Source organism: Fukomys damarensis, unplaced genomic scaffold (assembly GCF_012274545.1).
Source record: "Fukomys damarensis isolate Sample0158 unplaced genomic scaffold, DMR_v1.0_HiC HiC_scaffold_28, whole genome shotgun sequence".
Classification (NCBI taxonomy): Eukaryota; Metazoa; Chordata; class Mammalia; order Rodentia; family Bathyergidae; genus Fukomys; species Fukomys damarensis.
Genome location: NW_022900940.1, coordinates 47,224,690 through 47,249,660, shown reverse-complemented (window position 1 = coordinate 47,249,660; position 24,971 = coordinate 47,224,690). Strand labels below are relative to the sequence as shown.

The window sequence follows — 24,971 nt, the reverse complement described above, 5'->3', positions numbered from 1 at the left end:
TACTTCTCTCCTTCCTTTCCCTGCTGCAGAATGAGGAAATGAGCTGGGGCTGAGAACAAAACCACAAAAACTGTTTCCATGGGTCCAGCTGAAGAGGGGGAAGTCAGCATCTTGCCTGTCCCTGGGAAACCCTGAGGGTTTGGTTTTGTTTGTTTTTTGCCTTGGACTTGACCACATCCAGGTCCCTCCTGAAAACTAATGTCTTCCCTGTTGTATCTAACTCGATCTGAGCGGAGGGGCTTTACATCCAGCAGCGGGCTTTGGTGAACACCCAAGTTCTTGATGCTCTTATTTCACAAACCCACTGGGGTCGCTCCACACCTTTGGCCTCATTCACAGAGGAACACAGACTTCTGGGAAGTTCAGCCTCGAGCCCTTCAGAACAGCCCCTGTCAAGTTTTGGGGTGTGACCAGCGCCAGAATCCCCACAGCCGAGCCCCTGAGGGATGCCGATGCCAGCTGGCCCTGGTCCACCCCAGAGATGGCTGGGTTTCTGTGTGTCTTTATGTAGAGCTGGCCTAGTTCGCCTGGATGAAAGACAGCTTAATATAAACTGAAAATGTTATTAATAAGCAGCCACTTGAGAATTTCCTATGACTTGCCAGTGATTGGGGGCCTCTATGTGAACAGGGACAAAAGTGGAACTTGTTTTGCATGGATTAAGGGACCCATGCAGTCGTTCTGCAGGGCCTCAGAAAGGCATTTGGGTGCTTGGTGAAGGGTTTTGGGTCAGTTCCATAAAGTCGCTGAGTCTTGATTGTGCCAGCTATGAAATGAAGATGGTCATAATTCCAATCTCATCGTATGGTTTGAGGATTAAACAAAAGATGCGTTGGACATGCTCAGCAAAGCCCCACACATAGTCAGAAGATGTCTTGAAGAGAAAAGTTGAGGAGGTAATACCCAAGACGTGGAACCACGGTGACTGCTTCTCTGGTTGCAGGAAGATGATGTGGCATCTAGGCACCTCCAACGCGGAGTTCTGGGAACCACAGCACCCACTTCTCAGAGCCACTGTCCCCATCTGTGGACAGTCCCTGGTCTTCTGGTTGGCCTTGAAGAGATCACTGACAATTCCAAGTGAATCGAAAGCTCCAGAGTACATGCACAAAGAGTTTAGTAAGGATTTAGAAACAAGTTGTTCACCACCTTGTTTTCCATCCTAGCTTCAGTACATTAGTTGGGTCCAGATTGACTTTTAGAGAACAGGAACCCTGACTGCTTTTGTTCATTTGTTTGTTCTCCTCTGCATCCCTAAACAGCACAGGGCACCGCACACTGGCACATGGTCAGGTTTACTATGTACCAAGCCTGTCACATGTGACTCCAGGTCATTCTCACTCCAGACCAGAGACCTTCAGACCCGCTGCACTGTCCTATAGCACTCGCGGAGTATTTAATGTGCCTCAAGTCTTGGCTTAGGTTAGCCAGCCTGTTCCGTAAAAGTGGTGGAAGCTAAACAAGTCCTTCAGGGGTGGATAGAAGAGAAAGGCCTTAAATTTGGGAGATAAAGAGTATTGGAATTCAGTTTGCAGTCATTTCCTCAGGAACTGCTACCCTGCATGACCCTTCTGGAAAGGAAGGGCTTTTAAAGCTTGCTCTGCCATACATTCAGTGAAGCAAAAACACATATACCGTAAATCCCAGTTAGCATGTGGACAGAGTGAAGGAATTTCCCCCGAAGGGGTACCCGTGCTGTGTACCTCAGTCCCTCCTGAGGAAGCAGAGGAAGTCAGCCTCTCTGTTGCCCATGGCCCAGTGCAGGGATGCAGCTGCGCAGGTAGCAGTGTTGCCATGGAGACACCATCAGTGGCCAAGCTCTTCTCCTCTGCCGGCTCACTGTGTCTGCTCATCACGATGCTGAATTAGCTATCTGTGTGCTTGGTAGGCAGCTTCCTCGCTGGCTTGTGAACGCGTTTACAGTGCAGCCTGAACTCCTCCTGGACACACACAGAGTTCAGCAGTGCCATCTTGTCAGCCTGTGAGCCTCCTCTCAGCGTCTTGATGGCATCCTGTTCTGTCCCTCCTCCCTGCCTTTATTCGCCTGCAGGAATATTCCTTCCTTCTCTGTGTGCCTAGAAACTTCCTGCTCAGCAGCCTTCAGGTCCCTGGCTCTCTCCCTGTCATTTGCTACTCTTGGAGAGCCCTCTGAGGATCCGGTGAAACATTACCCTTTATCTGTCTAGACTTCAGCACCTATCACCTCAGAATAGGGCCCTGCTGTTAAATGTCCCAGGAGTTCTCTCTGCTTTGGAATGTATGGCTGCGCTCCTTGTGGCTTTATCTTTGTGTTCAGATCAGACGGACCACTTATTGTTTGTTTTGTTTGGCTTTGCTGTAGCAGCTCAGGACACCAACCACAACCCATAGTGCAAAGTAGACGCTCAGTGGATCGTTGTGTAATAAGTGCCACCAGTGTGGGACATTGTCCTGGGTCCCTCAGGCCCGCACAGCTGCCCCACCATCTGCCCCAACCGCAGCTTTCTGCCGGAGCCTGCTTAGCCAGTGTTTGGTTGGATTAAGGGCTTCAAAGTGGCCTTCAGCCAGTGACCCCAGGGAATTGGTAGATAAGGACCCTGGCTCCTTGATTCTCAAGTGGGCTGCATCTGAGGAATCCATTACTCTCTTCCAAGGTCCTTCCTGGTTACCCATGGCTGTGGACTTGCTCCTTCTCTCCCTTCCTCTTCCTTTTCCTTCCCTTCCCTCCTTGGAATCACCTCCCACCCACATCCTGCTTCAGACAACCTTGGAGGGTGCCATTCTGGGGAATCCAGTCTAAGCTCCTGCCCCTCACATACTCATGCTTTATACCTGCAAATAATGATGCAGTAAGAAACCTTTAAAATGTGTGTTTCTAAGCAGTCATCCAGGAGGTTTATTTGTAAAAGAGAATTTGTTTCCACTGCTTAAAAATTACAAGATAAATTAAGTATGTGCTATAGGGCACTGTGGAGTTGGCACACTGGGAAGAGGGAACAACAGCCATTCAAAGTCCCCTGCACCACCTGCAGCCCTGGGAGAGGAGCCTCTCCGTGCAGATGGCCAGAGCTCCAGGGCCAGCACCCAGGAGGGATTACGGAAGGACCAGGCCGCAGGGTGCTGGCACTCCATTCACACCAGCCTCAACCCAGCTGGGCCCATCACGGTCACCGCCCTTCAACTTCTGTGTTTATTAGGAAACCTTTTTTCCTTTCTCACAGAGATAGCAATCTCGCTTCCAGACATGGCAAGTGTCAGGGTTCATGCCTGGGTCCCTCATTCAGACTGAGCACTTGCCAGCAGGGAAAAACAAAGTATTGTGACTGGGGGAGGGAGGGAAGGAGCCAGAATGGCTGCAAATAACAGGATATGCTGGCGTCTGTGTATCTAGACGGAGAGATACAGAAATTCCAAGGACACTCGAGTTGGGGAGAATGGAGGAACTTTCCTACGCCCACTGTAATGGCACCATCCCCAAGTTTCACATTTGTGCTTAGGCTTTGGGACACACAGTGGCTTAGCCAGTTTGGCCACTGTGATCAACCGACATAGACAGTGCTGGGGCGGAGGGAGGCCACACCAGCAGCTCCTGAGAATGACTAAGGGAGTCATTCTTTCTCCCTGCTGGGAGTACCTTTCTTTCTGCTGGAGAACTCTCCCAGCTGCCTGAGAGTTAGCCTCTGATTGCAACTCAAAAGTTCCTTCCTTGGGGCCGACTGTCCCAACCCTCCTTAGTCTCGTTATTCTGAAACACTAACCTCCGCCTCTTCAGGGCGAGTTGGTGTCTGTTTATATGACTGCTATCTGTTTTCCTCACTTGACTGGAAGCTCCATGAGGGTAGGGAGATCACCTGATTTAATTACTGTACATCCAATGTCTTAGTACAGGGTGCAGCAACACAACTGATTATTCCATCTGTCAGTGACTGGTTGGTTGCTTGGTTAGGTAGATGGATCATAAGTGAATGGATGGATGGATGGGTGGTAGATGGATAGAGACGAATGGATGGATAGATGGGTAGGTGGTGGGTGGATGGTGAATGAATGGGTAGTGGCTGGATGTGTGTATGTATGTTGGATGGATGGATGGTGGATAGGTGGTGTATGGATGGATGGTGGATGGATGGACAGATGGACGGATGGATGATGGATGGTTGGATGGATGGATAGACAGATGGACAGATGGAGAGAAGGAAGGAAGGAATATTGGACCACTCTTCCAAAAACAGGGTAATGGACAACACTGGTTTTGGAGTTGAACAACACAGGTTCTAATCTTCGTAACTTTGGTCAAGTCACTTAGGAATTTAAACCTAAATCCGTGAAATGGATAAAATGCCAGCTTTACTTTACTGCTGAGAGTGATAAATGAGCTAGACTATGTGAAATAGTATGACTATTATAAATTTTCCATAAAAGCATTCACCCTTACTTGCCGTCTCCCAGTTAAAATAGGGCCCTGCAGGTCACAGTGAGCTCTGACCCTGGGAGCACTGTGCCCTCCAGGAACATCCTCACTTGCTTCAGCCAGGCTCCACACAGACCTGTCTTTCCTCTTTCTGTGCTGACAGGTGGATCCTCCCTATATACTTCGGAGGTTCCTGGAGGAGCCGAAGCGCCCTGTGGTGCTAGAGGCCGATGTGGCCCAAGTGCCTGTGAGGAGGGGAGCTGAGGTTCCTGTGAAGCTCACCCTTCACCCTGACTTGCTCAGGGTAGGGAGGTCAGCAGAGTCTTGGGGCAGCAGTCCTTGCTCCTGTCCCCACCCTCTCAGCTGAACTCAGCAGAGCAAGGCTTTGGCACACACGACCCGCTGTCCTTATTCATCTACTTCTTAGATGTCCTACAGCCCAGTAAAATTCTCTGCACCCCAGACACTTGGCTCCTAACTGAGTGGAAAAGTGTTAGCAAAGGCCAATTGACTCTAAAAAGAATGTCTGCCATATTTTAGGAGGGGCTTGGGCTCAGGTGATGAGTGGGTGTTCTCATTGGAAACGGGGAACTGGGGCAGCCGAGCAGCCTGAGCAAGCAAGCCCTGCCTCAGCCTCTCCTGGCAGACCACTAGGAGGTCTGAAGTGGTGCGAGCCATCACGTTGCAGATGTGTGGCCATTATGCAAAGACACCATCCAGTGCCCGGTCTTAGTGGTTTTAAATTATACATGCCCCATCTCTCTCTACTTGACATAAGATGGAAAGCTGATAGCTCTTAAAATCTGGTTTTCAAATTTTTTTTTAATCTGAGGGACCTCACTTTTTAACTCTGTGATACCCACAGGCGTATATGTAATTCCCTTTGGTAAATTTGTGATCCTGCCACAGTGCAGGAGATCAGAACAAACCCTTTTGTCAAGGTGACTCGTGTGCATCTATTTTCCCAGGGGTCTGGCTCCTGTCTTGGTCATTCTGGACCAGATCTTGTCCCCTGGCTCTCACTGGTGGGGAGCAAGTAGGTGGTATCTGGGCTGCAGTTTCTTAGCACTAAGGGAAAAGGGACCAGCAGCTGTTTCTGTTTAGAAGTGATTATCTTTGGGACTGTGAGTGTTTTGAAATTTTTTCTATCTCCTTGCTTATCTGTAATTCCTGATTATTTTGTGCATCAATTCATGTTGCTTCTTTTTTTAAAGATAAGGAAGTGGTAACTTTAAATCATGATAAGTATTAGAGGAGGAAAATGTTGTCTTTTTTTCTCTTCATCGTTATGAATCAAAAGAGCCATTCTTTTGCCTGTAGCAAGCTGGGATCATGGAAGAACTCAGATGCGTGGGACCCATCTGTTGTTACGGAAAGCGCTGTGGAGGACCTGGGTTGTGTTAGCTGTTTGTCTTACCATGGTTTGCTGCCCACACCTGCAGGACCCTGGCTGCCTGGAAAGCTTCCGTGCTGAGCTGTCCCTGTTCAGTCTCTTAGTTTGTGCTAGGACTCAGCCACCTTTCAGGTGTCTCGTCCCTTGGCCCTGTGTGTGAACACGGCCCGAATGTGGTCTGGCCATGGGCGTGGGACTGAGGAGCCCACAGCTCTGGAGGGGAGAAAGCAGGAGGGGAGGCGGCAGGGCTGCGAAGAGAGACACTGTCCTGGTGGCCCGTGTGGGCTTGCCCATCAGCAGGGCCTTTCTGCACACACGCCTCGGAAGGCGGCCTGAGTCACGCAAGAGCTGTAGATACCTCGTGGGCAGGGTTGCTACCGAGCCCCTTCTGCAGGGCCGCTGAGTGAGGCCCACTGGCCCCCAGGGGAGAATGCCCGCCCTTGGGCCCGGGTTCACCTTGCTAATCCATGGCTCGTTGCTCTTCTACTCCCAAGCGTCACCGTCAGTGTCTTGGCAACCAGACACGATTTCCTGTGACTAGAATTCACTTTTGTGCTAAGTTTCGTGATTAGAAATTATCTCTTAAAAGCTGTTGACAGCCTCTATTTTTTCTTTCCATCTGTGCAGTTATCAGACATCCATTTCATGTTTTGGTACATCTTAGAAACGACTTACAGCAGTCTGGGTTTCGTGGTGGTCTCCACACTTCCATTTTTGGACCTTAAGGACCTGAGGTTCTTGAATGTGCCCAGAGACAGGAGACCATCACACAGGAGGGCAGGAGCTGAGGTCACAGTCTCCTTTCTGACAGCAGCTCGGACAGCTCTGTGTCCTAGACTTGAGTTTCTGAGTGCATATGAGTTCTTTTACAAAAATTAAAGAAATTAAATTTTTAAAAAATATTTTTAAAGACTAAAAAAATTATTTTAATTAAAAAGGTGGGTGAAAGAGAAGGAAAGGGGAGAAAAGACAACAATGTCTATAGTCCCATCCAGAGCTAGGTTTCCACAGTTCATGGCTGGCCTTGTCTGAATCATGTCCTGAAGAACTCCTTCATCTTATCAAGTCTCACACAAAACCAGGCCAGGGCTTCCAAGGCTCAGGGCTGCAGATAACCTGTCAGCATCTCGATGGGTCTTCCCGCCCCACCCCCGGCCCGTGTATAATGCACTCTTCCACATCCCACCAGCCCCGTCACCATCATACACCGCGTCCTTTCCACGTGTGTGGCCGTGGTGCAGGTGACCGGGCTGTGCTGAGACCTCAAAGAAAGGACCTCTCTGCCGGAGCCGCGTGGCCCAGGACCCAGCCTGTTGTGGCTCTGAAATGTGGAAGCAAACGAATGAAGACTGCCGCTGGCATTTGCAGTGGTTGTTTGGGGGCAGAGCTGGGAGGAGCGGGTGAGTGCACCTCTGCTGTCTGAATCCTAGCGTGTTCCTCAGAAACCTGTCATTCACAAACCCAATTACGTGCAGGTGGAATGTCAACTCTGACAGAATGAAACCAACGCACTCTTTATATGTTTTTTAAAAATTAAATCCTGCTTTACTAGCAGGTTCTATTTTCATAAATGTCTATTTTAAAAAAGCCAAATCATATACTTCCCCACACACTGGCAGATATGCATCATTTGGCCGAGAGCTTTCATGGGTGCATTGGAGACAGAGCTGGTGCCACTGGGAGTACTGTCCCACAGGGAAAGTACACTGGTGCCCCAGAGAAATCCCGGACTTTCTCTGAGCTGTGCTCCTTCCTGAATGTCTGAGCCTTAGCTTCCCAATTTGTTAAGCGGAGGTTATTAAATGAGCCTTTTCAGAGGCAGTCATGGAATCACTCAAAGGTGGGAGATTCTTTGCAAATAAAATTGCCTGGCCATGGGAGCACCTATTAATTATAACTGAAGAGCAGAAGGCAGGCAGCTAGCTGGGAATAGGGCTCAGGCCTTTGTGGTTTTGATCCGCCCTTTTTGTTTTCTTTCTTTTTCTGTTCTGAACTTTGCCTTTTCTGAGTGAGTTTGTTATTTGAGAGTTTGGATGTTCTGAGGTTGGAAACAGATGTGTTTTAATCGGTAATTTTTTCATTCGGGGCTCAGGTATATCTGAGTTTGATCTCTGTTCTGCACAAGACTAAGGTCCTCCCACCCCAGCCAGGCTGCACTTCTCCTGCACACCTGTACTTCTAATCCACCGTCCCAGTGAGTGGCGGCCAGTGCCTGTTGTGCTGTCCTCTCTGAGTGCTCAGGAGCCCCATGTCAGGGCTCTGTCTTGGTTGGGTATCCCGAGTGCCTGGTGGCCCTAGCTCTGGCAGGTTCTAGAACTCGTTTGTGAGTGACCAGGTAGTGTTGTCCCCTGTGCTCAGTGAGACTCACTTGAGATCTGGCCAGTGCCTCTGCGTTTTGCTTTCTGCTGTGTTTTGCTTCTCCTAGCACTTCCACTCATTAGAAGATGTCCATCAAGAATAAATACTGTGCTTTCCCTGCATTGCCGAATGAATGAATTTTTCACTGATAGATATTCTAGGGAACTATATTGGGTTTTTTAAATTCTTTTACATTTTGTTTTTAAAGTGTGGCTGTCTAATAAGAAGCACTAATCACCAAAGAACTTACTAAATTTGCTTAAACACTCTGAAATTTTTTTCCTCTAAAGTCATAAACTGGAAAAAAAAAAGTGTTCTGAGGAATTACCAAAAACCCTCCACAACCTTGACCTCTTCCAGCAGCTGATTAATTAGAGTTACTGTTAAAATAAGCTCTGACTGTTTCAAATGCAACATCCAGGATTTGGATGGAACTTTTTTGAGCTGGGAGATGTTTACTAGATCTGAGGTATGTGTTTTGTCTTTGTGTCCTTTGGTGTGATAAAAACCAGGAAGTGGGAAGATCTGACAAGCTTCACTTGGCTGGGCTAAAATGATTTCGTTTCTTCCTGTACATTTTTGTGTCAAACTTTAGGTATATCACATTCACAGAATAAGGACAAAAAATAACTGACCATTCTTAACAGATGCAGAAAAAGCATTTGACAAAGCCCAGTACTCTTTCATGATAAAAACTCTCAGTGAACGAACACAGAAGGGAATGAACGTCCTCAACCTGAGAAAAGGCATCTACATAAAAATGCCACATCTGGCTCACGATGTGTCTACTCTTTCTGCTTCTACTCGGCATTGTACTACAGGTTAAGGCCAGGGTGACAAGACGAAGAAATAAACAGCATGAAATTACAAAGGGAGAAGTGAAAGTGCCTCTATCCACATATGACAGGATCCTAGAACATGAACACATAACTAATAAGTGAGTTCAGCAGGGTTGTATGATACAACATCAGGGCGAAAACGCTTATCTGATTGTTACACTGTCTACTTCAAAGTGAAATTTAAGGAGCAATTCCAACTACAATAGCATCAAAAAGAATAAAATATGTAAGAATCAACCTAATAAAAGAAATTCAAAACTTGTGCCTCAAATCCACAAAATGTCATGGAAAGAAATTAAAGTAGGTGGACACGAATAGGAAGGCATCCCATGTGCACAGACTGAAAGACTTAGCAGTGTTGGAATGGCGATAGTCCCCAAGTAAACTACAGACTCAGTGTGGTTCCCATTGAAATTCCAGCTGGCATTTCTGCAGAAATCGGCAAGGTAACCCCAAAATTCAGAGTTTAGGAGTGCGAGTGCAAGGGGCCTGCAAGAACCAGAAGAGTTTTCCATAAGGAGAACAGCTTTTCAGGAGTCACATGTCATGATGCAAAACTTACTACAAAGCTGCTATAGTCAAGACAGTGGGGCACTGACCTACAGATCAGTAGAAGACAGTTGCGAGTCCAGAAATAAACTCTCACACTTGATTTTCCTGAAAGTGCTGAGATAAGTCAACCACAGGGGAAGGGATGTGTTTTTGACAGATGGCACCAAGATGACTGTGCAGCCACGGGAGAATGAAGTTGACTTGTACCTCATAGCATCTGCAGAGATTAACTCGAAATGGATCATTGATTTAAACGTAAGGGCTTAAAGCATCAAACTCTAAGAGGAAGTCTTTATGACCATGAGTTAGGAAGTGGTTTCTTAAATATGATAGCAAAAGTGCAAACAACAGAGAAAAAATAAACTGAATTTCATCAGAATTTTAAAAACATTTGTGCTTCACTTAACATCATCCAGAAAGTAAGAAGAACACTTGTAACTTAGCAATAAAAATCACAAATATCTTAATGAAAAAAATAGACTAAGGGTTTGAATAGCCATTTCTCCAAGGAAGGTGTATAACAAATTCATTAAAAGATGCTCAACTTCATTAGCAATGAAAGAATCACAAGTCAGAACCACAACGAGATAGCACTTCATGCCCATTGGGTGGCTACCACAGAGACAGTGGCATGTGGCACATAGAGCCCATGTTCATCGGTGAGGGGACACCTGCTGATTCGGATATTTTGGAATACAGTTGGACAATCCCTCAAGGAGTCAAGCATACAGTAGCCATATGACGCAGCACTTCCAGTCATGATATATACTCATGAAAATATATGGCCATGCACGTACACACACACACGCACACACACACAATGACAATAGCAAAACTTGTACCTGAATATGCAGGGCAGCATTATCACAGAAGTGGAAAGAGTCCTGTCATCCACCACCTGATGAGTGGGAAATGTGATCTGTGCAGTGGAGTATTATTTTATCAATGATAAAAGAAAATGAAGGCTTGATAAATGCTACAACATGGTTAACCCCATCATTTTATGTGAAGGAAGCCAGTATCAAAAGACTACATACTGCATGGTTTTATTATATGAAATGTCCAGAATAGGCAAAGTAATAGAGGCAGAAAATAACTTAATGGTTACCAGGACCTGAGCGTCGGGAATAAGAGAAGTTACTGTTAGTGCTCATGAGTTCTGGGGGTGCAGTATCTAAAATTGCATGCTGGTAATAATTGTGCAACTCTGAATACATTAAGGGCCATTGAATCATATACTTTAAAAGGATAGATTTTCAAAATACCAATAACATTCTTCACAAAGATGGAGAAAACAATCCTAAACTTCATGTGGAACCAGAAAAGACCCAGAATAGCAAAAGCAATTCTAGGTAACAAGAGCAAAGCTGGAAGCATTACAATCCCAGACCTGAAGTTGTGCTACAAAACCATAGTGATAAAAACAGCATAATACAGGCACAAAAAGAGACAGATGAATCAGTGGAACAAAATAAAGGATGCAAAAACAATCCCAAGCACATTCAGCTAACTGATCTTTGAAAAGGGGACCAAGAACACACAATGGAGTAAAGATGGCCTCTTTAATAAATGCTGCTGGGAAACAGCAGGCTGTACACATGCAGAAGACTGAATCTAAACCCATATCTCTACTGTGTACTAAACCAAAATGAAAATGGATCAAAGATTTAAGTGTTAAAACAGACACATTTACCCTGCTGGAAGATAAAATAAGTAAAACTCTTGATGTCATAGGCATAGGCAAGGACTTTATGAACAGAACCCCAGTTGCACAGGAAATAGTACGAAGAGCCAACAAATGGGATCAAAGCAAATTTAAAAGCTTCTGCACATCAAAAGACACAATCAACAGAATGAAGAGACAACCTACAGACAGGGAAGAAATTTTGTTAGCCATTCCTTAGACAGAGGACTAGTATATCAAGTATATGGAAAAACTCAGAAAATTAGGCCTCCCAAAATACCCCCACAATGGAAAACTGAAATAAATAGACACTCCTCAGAATAAGAAGTACAAGTGGCCAATAAGTAGATGAAGAAATGCTGAACATCACTAATGATTAGAGAAATGTCAATTAAAGTAACATTAAAATTCCACCTTACCTCAGACAGAATGGCTATCATCAACAATTGAACTAATACAGATGATGGTGAGGTCTTGGAGAAAAAGGATCCCTTTTGTATCGTGTGAGTGGGAACATAAACTAGTACAACCACTGTGGAAATTAGTATGGAGATTCCTCAAAAAAATAGAAGTAGAAGTTCCATTCAGCCCAGCCATTCCCCTTCTAGGTCTCTTCCCAAGAGTTAAAGACATCATGTTACATATCCAGGTTTATAGCAGCACAATTCATGATAACTGAATCTTGGAGCAGGCCTATATGTCCATCAGCAGATGAATGCATGAAGAAAATGTGATATTTACAAATGTTGGCATACTTTCTGCCATAACGGATAAGCTTGGTCATTTGTAGGAAAAGGGTTGCACCTTGAGACCATAATGTTAAGTGAAATAAATCAGACACACGAGCTTTGAGATCACATGGTTTCTTGTATATGAGAAACCCAAATTATAAATATAGAGCAAAATAAAAGACAGATAATGGGAAGTAAGGAGATAGGACTTTCTCCATTGGGAAAGGGATGAAGAGATGGAGGGAGACGGAAAGGGGGAGAGAAGAAGGGAACAAAAGATGAATTAAGATGTGTTATGTACATGTGCCAGCTCCCCACAAGGATCGTAATCATTATGTACTGTAAACATATACAAAAAAGATACTTTTACTACAAAAATAAATAAAAGGGTAGATTTTATGGTGTGTGAATTATATCTTAACAAAGCTGTTGTCAAAAGCTTTGTTCACGTGTGGAGGTTAGAATCCTGGGTGTCTTTATAAGGTGCTACTGAAACTAATAATACAGGTCAGAGTACACAGAGAACAGCTTATTTGCTTAAAATTTTCTCCATCCTGATATTTTTATTTTTTGGATGGAAGCTAGAAATGGTTTTGTATTGCTGACATCAACATTTTTATTGCTTCATCATTTCTGTAGCCATGGATAAGGGAACAGATGGTAGCCTTAAAAGAGAAATGTTCAGTTCAGGAGAGAGAATTTTATCTTTGGCTGCTACCTTTTGAAATGATTTAGATGCATGATTTTCATGTATATTTCAAAAACTAACAACATAGGGAGAAGTTGGGTTTCTTAATAGAATTTCAAACCAGGGACTTTTGGTGAAGGTGAAAATGTCTTTTCCATGAGATCCTAGGACCAGATTTGTTTGGTGGGGGGGATATATTTGCTCTTCTTGTGGAAAATCTCACCTGCAGTTCTTTTTTAAAACCCATTTTCTATGACTTAGAGCCCTTTTATAAAAGCAAGGTATCGTCAGAGTGTTTTGAAAGCTGGTGCTGTTCTGGTCAGAGTGTGTGGCATGCTGTTGCTGTCATCGTGGAGGGAACGGTGGTCCACACCCAGTGTTGTGTGTAGTGAAGTGATTACCTTTGCGTTGCCTTGGAATATTGATTTGGAAGAAGAGGCTGGGACCCCTGTGCGTCTGTCCTTTCACCCCGTTTTCACTCTGCACATGTGTACCACACCGTGGCAAAGAGTATGTTTCTGGTTGGGAATCGGGCTGGTGACTGGCAGTGCAGGGAAAGAGTGTCCTTTTCCTTCCTTCTCAACCACCACCTCCGTTGCCCGCAGGAAGATCTGCCTGCACTGCAAGTGTCGCCAGGAGGAGCACATGGTGACCGTGATGCCGCTGGAGATGGAGAAGACCATCAGCAAACTCATGTTTGACTTCCAGAGGAGCTCGACCTCCGACGATGACTCGGGCTGTGCCCTGGAGGAGTACGCCTGGGTCCCACCGGGGCTGAAGCCCGAGCAGGTACTGTCCCGGGAGCAAGGGCACTGCGGTGTGCGTAAGTAAGGCTGTGACCCGCTGGTCCTTCCACACTCCCGCTGGAGAAGGAAGGGGCCAGTTTGCTGACGCAGAGTCTAAATGAGGTAAAGATGCCAGGGCCTCGGTGGGAAATGAGGACGCCTGGAGTGATCCTTGTGATTCATTCCTGTTGCTACTATTAGCTCCTCACAGGCTGTCTACAAACATCTCAGAGATGTAGGCTTTCAAATGCTGAGTGGCGAAACATCATTTCTGGTGGGGAGAAGAGGAGATACAGCTCTGACCACGCACGAGTCTCGATACTCAGGGTCTTCTAAGAGAGACAGCGTGGCCTTGCCTCATTCTGCCCAGTGATCTATGCTGTGTTTGACACTGACGATGCCTGAAATATTTTGGCACTGCCCTCAAGCCATAAATGTTACCAGCTTGATGAGGAGAACTTGGTTTCTTTCCACTGTGATGCACTTTCCTCAGTGATATGCAAATTTGCTTTGCGTTTCTTGGTACTTGGAACTTTCTCTTCTGTTGGCCCTAGTTGGCTTAGCAGCAGTCTGCAAGGCGGGGATTCTTGACACCTTCCCTGTGAGCTGTGGTTGTCTTCCCCCGGCCCACTGCATTTCCGACAGAAGCTTTTAGCGTTGGACAGCCCAGAAATTGTATGTCGGGAACTTTAGGTGTGATGATGGTCCGGAAAGAGTTCTTTATAATTAAGGCAGACCCAAGAATTCACTGATAATGTCAGCAGGGTGGGCCTGTTTCCGTAAAGACTGGCTTAGTGGAGAAGTATTCAAAAGGGTGACAACACCCGCATGCTTGTCTAGAAGCTCAGGTGAGACGGCAGCTGGCTGATCACCTCTAATGCTGTCACTGCTGCCAGTGTGAGCCCCCCACACACACTGTGAGCCAGCCCCTTACTCCAGCAACTTCTGCAGGACCCGTATTTCTTTTGCTTACTTGAGCAACATGGCTTCCTGCTCAGTTGTGTGCTGCATTTTCCAAAGGGAAGCTATTTTCAATTTCCTGTCTCAATAGAGTCTTCTCTAAAACCATTAAACATCACTCTGAGATACTCAGATCCAGAGAAAACTTTCTACTCACCTTGACCCCAAAGCATAGACAGTTGCGAAGGCTGGAATCCTGATTAAATCCACCAGTTCCAACTAAGAATCTATGATATTTTTAGAGGACACTTGACTCATCCAAAATGAATGTCTTTGGGAAAGCATAAGACTGAAATTTCTTTGATTTGTTGTGAAAGGAAATGATTAATGCTATTAAACAAAGGACTAGAATTATGCCAGAGGAGAGGGTATCCCATCTATTATAATTCTGTTGTTCCTGGGAAGACTTTCTGTGTTCCCTGCGCTTACTCAAACCTACATGACGCAGACGATTAGAAAGGAGATTACTCTCCAGAGGGAGAGCAGCGTTTCCAGCTATGTGAAGGGTTCTATATTTGCCCACTGCAGTGTGAGTCAATTTTAAATGTATCTGAAGGGGTCATTTTGTATGGAAGAAATGGGCCTCAGATTTTAAATTATGAGATCTCTTAAAGTCTATTATTTACAGAGCTATTTATTGATTTAAAGGTTTTTTAAGAGCTGCCTGGTTTACTTTCAGGTAGAAAAACTTAAGCCCTAAATGTCTTTCCCTAATAAAAATTCTGATGTTTAATACGTTAGTTGTCTGTGATTTGAGAAAAGCTGTTTTTCTATCAAGACAAATTATAGTATACATAAAAAATGCATTGTGCTGGAGGCAGAATATTAACGGCCAGTTAAGGATGGGAGTAATGTGCTTGCGTTTTGATGCAAAGCCTCCCTGAGCATGGGGTTGCTGATACAGACACCTTCAGGTGATATTCTTCATTATTTGATTTCTTCTGGGAAATTCCTTCAATTTAATATAATACAAATGAAAGTCATCTCCCATTTAGGAAAGTGTTCTTGAAAACGAGCATTTAATTTCATAAAAATTCCACTAGCTGCAAAAGTCACTGTTCTTAAAATAGTGTGAAAATGAGAAGTATAACAGATGACACCGAGAAGCAATGGCATTTGCCATAGGATTTTAAATGACAGCTCCAAAAACTAATCAGAACTGTGCTCAGACCCTTTGTGTCTGCTTTCTCCGAATGAGAATGTCAGTGTCACCCAGAGAGCCCTGGGGCAGCAGGACCCAGAACTGGAGTCTGCCCAGGAAGCCATTTTTAATGTTCCAATTTCCCTGAAACTCAGTCTGTATGCGCGCCTGCCCCATGTCTTAGGGGCGCCATGCTGACAGATTCACAGTAGATAATGCTTCAGGAAAGGATGTGGAAAAATCACTGACAACGCTGGAAGAAAGCAAATGCGAGCAGGGTTTCCCGACTTCAGTACTGTGGACATTTCTGATGGGTGATTCGCTGGTGTGGGTGCCCTGTGCGGTGTGGAGTGGCCCCGCCCACTAGATGCCAGTCGTGTCTCCCAGTTGCGACACCCAGGATATTTCCAAATGCTGGGGATGGGAGAACCAGGAGGTGAAAGCAGTGCTAGAAGCTCGAGGGTATCTCAGCAGTGTCTGGCCTGGTGGAGACAGAAAGTGGCTGCGTGTCGCGTGTACTTATGGAGCTCCCACATGGCAGCTGCTGCCTTGGAGACAGCTCAGTGCTGACAGAGCGCGTGCTGGAGCAGGGGCTGGTGCTTGTGAGGCTGACCCTGTCGTCTTCACCGAGTAGAAACAAGACGTACAGTGGCAGGGGAGCCCAGTGCGAGTGTGTTTGCTCTCCAAAACAGAAATAGCCCCCCACCAAGTGCTGGAGATGAACCCAGAGCCTTCTCAATGAGCAATACCCCCAGCCCTTTTTTTATTTTGATACAAGGTCTTACAAGAAACCAACATGCTGGTTGTATGAGCCCAGGCTGGGTGCATACTTCCAGTCCTCCTATCTTAGCCTTGCAGGCATGCACCAGCACACCCAGTTCAGAAGTAGCCTTTGCCTCTTTCATAAAGGGCCTTTGCCTCTTTTATATTTCTTAAAAAATAAAAAAAAAAATGAGATATCTCAAAAAGCAGATAAAAACCACCGATTTCTACCAGTCAAGGAACACTGTTTTCAACCTAGTTATGGATATGTTTAAGTATCTGTGTGTTGTAGGGAGTATGCATCTATGTCATTGTTTTGGACATGTGGTGATGCAGTCTACTTACTGTGGCTTGTTTTTTCCACGTCGTGTATTGTGAGCATTTAAATTCCAAATAGCCTTTGTAATGGTTGGATAGTTTTCCCTCCGTGGTTTGTAACTTGGAGTGGCACTGCCTACCACCAGGGGGCAGTTACTGTTAAAGGATTGGCAGATTCCACCAGCATTTGCGTTGGTCCTTGAGATGCCATATATCCTAGAAAGTCCCAGAGGATTCTGCACAAAGGAGAATCACCATTTGCAAATGCCAGGGGTGCCCCGCTGAGCACCATGGAGCTGACGGCTGGCAAGGCTGGGTTTTGTATACAGCGGCAGCTGGCCTGTGCATCCAACACTTGTGCCTGCAGTTTCTAGAGGTGGGGTGGCCAGCGTAGGCTTCCAAGGCTTCCGGTTCATTATGGCACACAGTCCCGCAGTAAGCTCAGAACTGGCCGGTGCTCTGGTGGAGCCTCATGGGACACGTGTGGGAGAGTGTCCTCTCACTCCTACGTGAAAATCCAAAGCAAAACAAAAAGTCCTCCGGTCGCTTCTCCAGAGTGAATGTCCTCTCAGTTGACATCGTGGGTCCTCGGTGTCCACGGAGGGCTCTCAGCAGGAGTACCCCAGACCCTTCGTCTCCAGAGGTTACTAATTTTACCTTGAGTTGACTTTGCATGTAAAGTGATGGGCTCTTTGTTCGGGACAGTGCCTGTCCCCTCCCGACTCCCGGAGAGACAGAGAGCAGACAGCAGGAGGACTGCCCCAGGTGTGGCTCTTGGAGCATAACTACTGTGTGATAAAGTAGATGTGAGCTAGAGACCGAGTGGACAACGTGGTCATCTCTACCAGGAGGGAATGCAGTTCCTGATCTGGCTGTTACGTCAGTCATGATTCCTATCCCTCAGGCATCAGACTAGATGTACCTCGTTATGGGGAGCTGTTTTCTTTTGTTTCTGTTTTTGTTTTAGTTTTTTGAGACAAATTCTTGCTATAGTTCAGGCTGGTTTTTAACTCACTATGTAGCCCTGGTTTTGAACTCACAGCAATGAACTGCTGCTTCAGCCTACCCAGTGCTGGGATGATAGGTGTGCGCCACCACGCCCACCCTCAAAGAGTCTCTTTGACCCACCCCCAAGGCAGGATTGGGCTCCCAGTTACACGCTTTGGGGAAAACCTGCCATTTTCCTTATTAAAGTTATCAAACTCATAACTAGATACTAACGGTGTAATTATTTGCTTAAGTCCACCACCATCCCCAGTCTAAGACCCCGAAGGACAGAGATCTCGGCTGCTTTGTCCTGCAGGAACCTTCTTCCCCTGACACCTAGTAGTGCCTGGCATGTGGCAGGCACCTTTAGAGACAGCGGACCACAGGCCCTCTGGTTGCATCACACTGGAGAGAGAGATGGACGTCGGTGAGATTCCCGCTCCATGAAGGAGGCTGTCGCTCTGCTGCCCTGTCACTGCTCCCACACCAAGCCATTCACCTTCAGGACCCTCATTTTCCTCTCTCTTAGTGATGATGTAGAAATGTGTTAGAGCCTCACTGAGAGCATGCTGTGTCCCCACACCATCTTGCATACTCACCACACATCGTCACGTTTGATTCTCATCACCGCCTTATCTGGCAGTGTTATTCCACCCCCACCGGAGAGGAAAGTAAAGCAAGGCTCAGAGAAGGAACTAGTCCTGGATCACGCAGCACAGCTAGTGAGTAATAGACAGCTCTAACCCAGACAACCAGAAGTGGGAGCCGGTACCATTAGAATTGTAGATCCCAGGATTGATCTGGCCGAATGTGAGGCAATGCTTAGAAGTTGCTCAATAAAACAATTGTCTCTGCTGCTCATCTTGAGAAACAGCAGTGACTAAGAGACTGTGATTGCCCTGTGCTGGCATGGAGGGGCAGGAGACCATCTGGCAGCCCAAGGCAGTGGGTGGTTGTGGGGGTTCATGGGTGTATAGGAGTCCTAGACTCCTTCTTAGCAGCTTGTAGGAGAATACTTTCTAACTGCAGTCCAGAGCTGTCACATTCCCAGCTCCCTGTGAAGGGACTGCTGGAAAGATGACTTCCCTCATGAGCTCACTGGCTTCCCTGAGCGGCAGCGACTTGGACAGGGCAGAGGGCCCACCTGATTCTGAGCTCTCCAGTGTCCATACAGGCCTGTGCCATCTGCAGAAGAGCTGAGCCCTGCCACCCACTGTCTTGGAACCCAGGATCTCCCAGACACCGTAGACCCCAGGCCTGGCAAGAGCGAGGCGTTCATTCCCTGCCGGCAGTCCAGGTGCCAAGAGCCTTGCCACAAGGATGTCCTGCACGCCCCACTGGGGCCAGCAGGTCAGCAGGCCACCCCTTCACTCAGCCTCGCACCCTGTCCCTCGGCAGCTGCTCGGCGCCTGTCCTGTGGGCATCTTGGCAGGACTCCACTGGGTTTCCCCCAACGAGAAGGTGAGGAACGGATTGAAGCCCATGGCCGAGGTGTCTGTGTGGAGAGGCCACTGGACCGCCCGGCTCACCACTCTCACGGCAGCGTTCACTTTGTGCCTGACTGTGTATTGGCCACTCTCTGGACACGGGGACAGAGCCATGCAAAAGAAAATTAAGCTCTCTGCTTCACTGTAGTATAAGGGGAGAGAGTGGGGCCAATATACAGTGGTGCTTCTGTTCACAAACACTTCTGTTTGCAGACATTTGTTTGGCGAACAAGCATTTGGCAAAATTTTGTTTTTGTTTGCAAACTCTGCATTGGGCCACGAACGTGACTGCAGCCACCTTTCCCACAGGAACACAAACTGGCCATCTTCTCCAGAATCATCGAACGAACTGTGAACCCAGGTCCCACTCGCTGTATTAGAACACGTACAAATGGTCAAGATGATTACCCTTTGAAAGGGCAGCAATGTGGATATGATATTAACGTTTCCTGAACTCTTAGCTGTGCCAGACATTGTCGTGTGTGCTGTGCCAGGGGTGTTGCGTCTCATTTAGTTTTTCCTGTAGAGCATAGAGAACAGCTTCTAGATCACAGGTGTGGACTGGGTCCTGAGGATTGGCCAGCTTAGGCTGAGTGCAAAGCTGTCCTCTCTGGGAGGTATTTGAGCTGCTTCTGAGTGTCATGAAGGAAAGTGTTACGCAAGGATCAGCATTATGACAGGGTTCAGGGTTCCTCTGAGTGGAGCTCAGAGGTGAAATGAAGTCAGCGCCCACTTTGGCACAGAGAATTTGGGGAGTGTCGTGGGTCTTTTGGGGTGAGGAGAGTGCAGGCCATGCAGCGTCCAGGTTTGGCCACGCATGCCCGGGCCCGGAGGGCAGGAGGGCCCACGCCACGCTGGCCCTGGGAAACCATTCAGCCCAGGCAGCTTTGCCACCAGCGGCACTGGAAATACCTCTCCGGGCCAAGTTCCAAGCAGCCCCTACCTAGACCAAGATGCACAGCCGGGGAGTGACGGAGCCAGGACCCACGCTGGCCACCTGTCTGCTCGAGAGCCTGTTTGGGTTCTTCCTCCACCCCTGTTTCCTCTGTGGTCCTCTGCCCATGGTACCAGATCCGAGGAAGCCAGCGCGGTGTGTGGTAGGAGGGAGAATGGGCGTGTGCTCTTCTACATCAGGGGTTGAGAGTACTTCCGAGTCTCAGGGTGACCTAGATGACTAAGGCCTTCGTCTGGTCCCCATCAGGACCGGAAGCAGCACAGCCCTGCCTTCTCAGACTCCTCCCACTGGCATCTGTGTATCTTCCCACGCGCCTGCTTTCACTCCGCTTCCTCTTCGGGCACTCTTGTTCCTGGTACAAGAGTGATGGTCATCCATCCAGAAAGGCATCTGCCAAGTGCTCTCCTACGGTCCTGCCCTTGCGAGGTGGCATTTAGCTGGAGGGTACAGAGAAATTCACCAGTAAAATCTGAAGCACAGAAAGCACTGTGCGAGCGTGGCAGTAACAACAACAAGCTAATGTGATTTGCAGCCAGGAATGGAGAAACTTCCTGTGAAGAGCCAGGTGGGAGATACTGACGCCTCACAGGCCGCACAGCCTCTGTTCAAAGCCCAGTCTGATGCTGTGGTGGACAGGAGGGAAGCAGTGAGCCTGGCTGAGTAACCGCAGAACTTGCACAAGCAGCCAGTGGGCCCGATTGGCCCTGCAGGGTGCAGTTCAGGCCCGAGTTGGAGAATGCACTTGAGGGGAGTGGCCGAGAGGCGCCTCTGTGGAGAAACCGGGGCCCGAGTGACCCGCACCAGTGGGTCTCACCCAGAACTTCACAGTGCAGGTCCCATGTGGCAGCCCACGTCACCTGGGAACTTGCTATAAAAGGATGGTTCTCAGCCTCGCTCCCGACTTGTGAGCCAGAACTCTGGAGATGGGCACAGCAGGCTGCTGTGCAAGGCCCTTCTGATGCTTCTGGCACACACCCAAGGTGGAGAGCCACTGCAAGGAAAACCTGCACTGCTGGGAAGATGTGGGCACATCAGGCTCTAGTGCTTACTGGCTATGCAAACTTGGGTGCTCTGAGCTGGCTTCTTCTCTGTCAAGGTGGGAGAGGCGCATGCTCAGGCCTGAAGTAGTTTTGAAGAATAGGTGACTGCCGGAAAGGACCTAGGAGATTGCAGACACATCGGTCCTCATCAGATGGAGCATTGTCCAGACACACAGATGGACTGGCCTGTGGGTGGTAACGGCAGACGGCCCCATGACTCCTCTGTTCCGTCCCTGACTTGCTTGTGCACTTGCCTCATTCATTCATCTTTGCTTCGCATGCTGCAGATTGAACCCAAGGCCTCACACTGAGCTACATCCCTGGCCCTTTTTATTTTGCATTTTGAGGCAGGGTCTTTCTGAGCTGCCCAGGCTGGGCTCACACTTGTGGTCCTCCTACCTCAGCACATCTCCAGCTTCTTGCCCCGACAGGCTTGCCCTGGACCTCAGCTGGACCCAAGGCAATTTAGGATGTCGTGGAATCCTTTCCTGAGTCCTGCTTGCCCAGCTCCCTCTTCGGCTGTTGTTCCAGAGGGCACTGGGTTCCTGTCACTGTTCATGTGGGCTGCACACTTGTGACTCCCCACCACTCAGCCAGGACACAGCGCCAGGCGTCCGTCTTCGCCACACGCATTCAGACTGCTGACAGTTGCTCTTTTTATGTGAGAAGCTGTTTGTACCAAGAGGGCCCGAGGCTGGCCGAGGGGGGAAGGACAGGGTAGCTCATGGCTCAGGCCCGCTGGGTGGTTTGAGCTGTAAAGGAGAATTGCGCCATCTGTCTAATGGCCCCTCCGAAAACCCCATAAAATCCACCATTAGCCTCGCCAGCCACTTGTGAGTGTCGTCTTCCTTTCATTAGTCGGTGGTCCGCACATGCTGGGCTCGGAATGGAATTTCCTGGTTGTAGCAAGATGCGCACCTCTCCAGCGGAACTGGATTGCATCTCCCCTAAGCCACAGCTCCTCAGGGCCTTCGTCCGTCTCCAGTGCAGTGTGCGAAGTGAAGACAGAAGGAGGCCAGAGGTCGAAGCAGCCTACCTTGAGATTCTCGGGAAACCGGTCATGTGAACAACTGCTGTTTGTCTTGGCTCGAGAAGGCACTGATGTCATCAGATAACAATGATAACTATGCCTGTGTGTGCAGCAGTCAGTAAAACTGCCTGTTAATGAACTTGTTTTCAGCAGAGCTGTGAGAGAAGGGGCTAGAACCTGGGTTCCCAGTCTGCAGGGCCTCTGCAGGATGAAGTCAACAGCGGTTGGCCAGATGCCCCAGCAGGGGCTTGTCAAGGCCTGCCTGCAGAATGGGAGGCCCCAGCAGCCAAGGCTCATTTGCAAAAGCAAGGAGGGCTGCCCTGGAGTTCCCCACCTTCAAGACAGATGGCTCTGACCTTCCCAGTGAATGCCCTGGGACCCTAAAGACTAGGAGTGGGCCTCTGGGCTTGGGCTTCCTGTTTGGGCTCACAGCTGCACTTCCTTTCCGCTAACTGAGCAGTCTGTACTGTAGGCGGGTGGGAGAGCTAATCTACCACCAAGGTGTTCTCCTCTCTCTCAGAACTCCAGAGATGTTTTGAGTAATTTCCTGAAATGGCTGGGTGAATCCATGGTCAAATCAACAAATAACTACTGTCTTCCACCTCTCCACCCGACTGTCCATCCATCCGCTCATCCATTCGAGCCTTCGGCCATATGCTACTGATTCAGTAGTTTTTTTATTAAGTGCCCATTATGTACAAGCCATTATTTCCTAGAAGTAACTTCAGTGTGGACATTTTGCAGGCAGTGTAACCCTGGCCTTTCTGCTCTCAGCCTTTCTGTCTTACTTTCTGTGGTGGGTCACATTTCTTCCTCACAGACAGTTGCAGAATCTCTCTTCCCGGAAGATACACACAGACTTCAGGCTTTGGGGTGGCCTTGCTGGCTTCTGTCTTTAGAGCACTTATCTTTCTGGCCCAGTGTTCGAGAGGACAGACCTTGATACTAACTGCATCTGTGTTCAAATCCTGGATTTGACGTGTGCCCATGAAAGCAGCAGGATAATGAAGATAGTGAGCACATGTGTGGATACATGTAACAGTATGAAAGAATTCTGAGTGAAAGCAGTGAGACGGACAGACATCCTATGTGTTTCCCTTTCTGTAAAACTAATCTGTAGTGACAGGAAGCTGATCAGTGGGTACTGGGGATGGGAGAGGTGGAAGGACTAGGAAGACCCAGGAACATTGGGGGCAATAGGGGTGTTCACTGTCTGCATTATCTTGATGCTTTCATGGGCACATGTATATGTCAAGACACACAAGACTTACCAAATTGTGTGCAGAACTCGATGAAACGCATTGTTCTTAGCAAACAGGAAGACAGGCATCCTCGCATGCCGGTGGCGGGATCTTCTTAAGGGTCTGTAAGCTGCCTCGGGAAGTACTGAGCCTTTTGGCCAATTGCTATCAAAAAGAGCTTCTCAGATGAATTACGCACACAAAAGGGAGACAATTTCCAGATGGATGGTACTAAAAGGTCAGTTCTATAAACTGGCTCATTTTATGGTCTCTGTAAACCCCGTGGGACTGTACCCAGCATGTAATTGGCACTCAGTAAAAGTAGTGGCGATAGTTATTGCCATGGCCCTTAGAAAGACTGAGTGAGATCCGTGGTTAGGTCTTGCTGAGGGAAGCTCATCATTCCAGCAGTCTGAATCTGTCCTTTCTGCTCAAAGCAAAAGAATGAGTTCGTAGACTTGAGCTTGAGGTGGGGTCAGAACTCCCACATACAGCTGTCCAGACTGTGCATTGCACAGGAGAGTCTGGCCAAGCCTGTGGTTGGAGGCTGACTCCCAGCAGAAGAAGTGCTTTTTATTTAATCTCTAGCGCTCTGTAGCTCACTTGGCTGTGGTGCAGGTATCTAGCTGGGGATGGAGTTTTTCTAATTTGTAGCCGGGAGGCAATCTTTTTCTAATTTACATAAACACACCATAGAACATTATTTCCCTACAATTCTCGGGTGCTGCGAAACCGCTTTTCTCTTCCCAAAGACTGTAGGAAAGAGAGGTGATGTCACCATCTTCTTGGCATCCAGTGTCAGGATGGGATTATGACTTCCCTGGATCTTCCACACTTGGGCGCTTGTATTTTTCCCCCTTCCTTTTTCATTTGCAAGCATCACAGCTGAGGTACATATGGGGAAAGGAGCTAAAAGGCCAAGCAACAGATTTTGCCAGCCACTCAGCAAGCGGGCGGGGGGGATACAGAATGTAAGCTTGGGCTTGTACCTGGCTCAGAACCATCAGTCTTCTCCTGGGTCCTGCTGTGCCCCTTGTTAAGGATTCATCTTGATGGTGATACAGCATGGGAAACTGGTCTGCTGACACATGTGTAGTGAGTGGTCTACCCCAAGTATTAGCCAGGAAAACATGGCTTTTGGGATCAGGTATTCTGGATCCAGAGTCAGCTTTACCACTCCCTGGCTATTTAGTATTTATGATTTGAATACATTATTTTATCTTGGTAAAATAAAATGGATATAGTAGTGGTTCTTGCCTTACAGAATATCTAATCAGCATGTGGGATATCAAGAAAGACTCGGTCTTATTACTCACCGGAAAGGCCACTTGGTGAGAAAACACTTATCTTATTATGACCTGTCTGGGAAAACAGTTTTCCAAATTTCTTATGCACAGGTGGTAGACATGAGACCCATAGAATTCTAGAATAGAAGCCTAATTAAGATAGTACAGGAATTATTAAGCCCAAACCTTGCATTTGATATTGAAGAAACAGTCTCAAGGAAAGTACATAGCTTGCCATTGTTCAAAAGAGCCAGGGGGCCGGGAATTTAGCTCAGCGGTTCGGTGGCCTGCCTTGCAAGCACAAAGACCCAAGTTCAATCCCCGGTACCAAAAAAAAAAAAAAAAAA

General features: G+C 47.6%; 1 protein-coding gene across 1 annotated transcript in view; it reads left to right on the top strand.

Moving 5' to 3' along the window:
- Positions 1–24,971, top strand: part of Prickle2 (prickle planar cell polarity protein 2) — a 283,311-nt gene that overhangs the window by 200,021 nt on the left and 58,319 nt on the right. The window contains exon 2 of the mRNA XM_033757020.1: positions 13,238–13,421. Within this exon, the coding sequence (XP_033612911.1) occupies positions 13,278–13,421 (144 nt within the window). The 5' untranslated portion in view covers positions 13,238–13,277. The remainder of the gene's footprint in view (positions 1–13,237; positions 13,422–24,971) is intronic.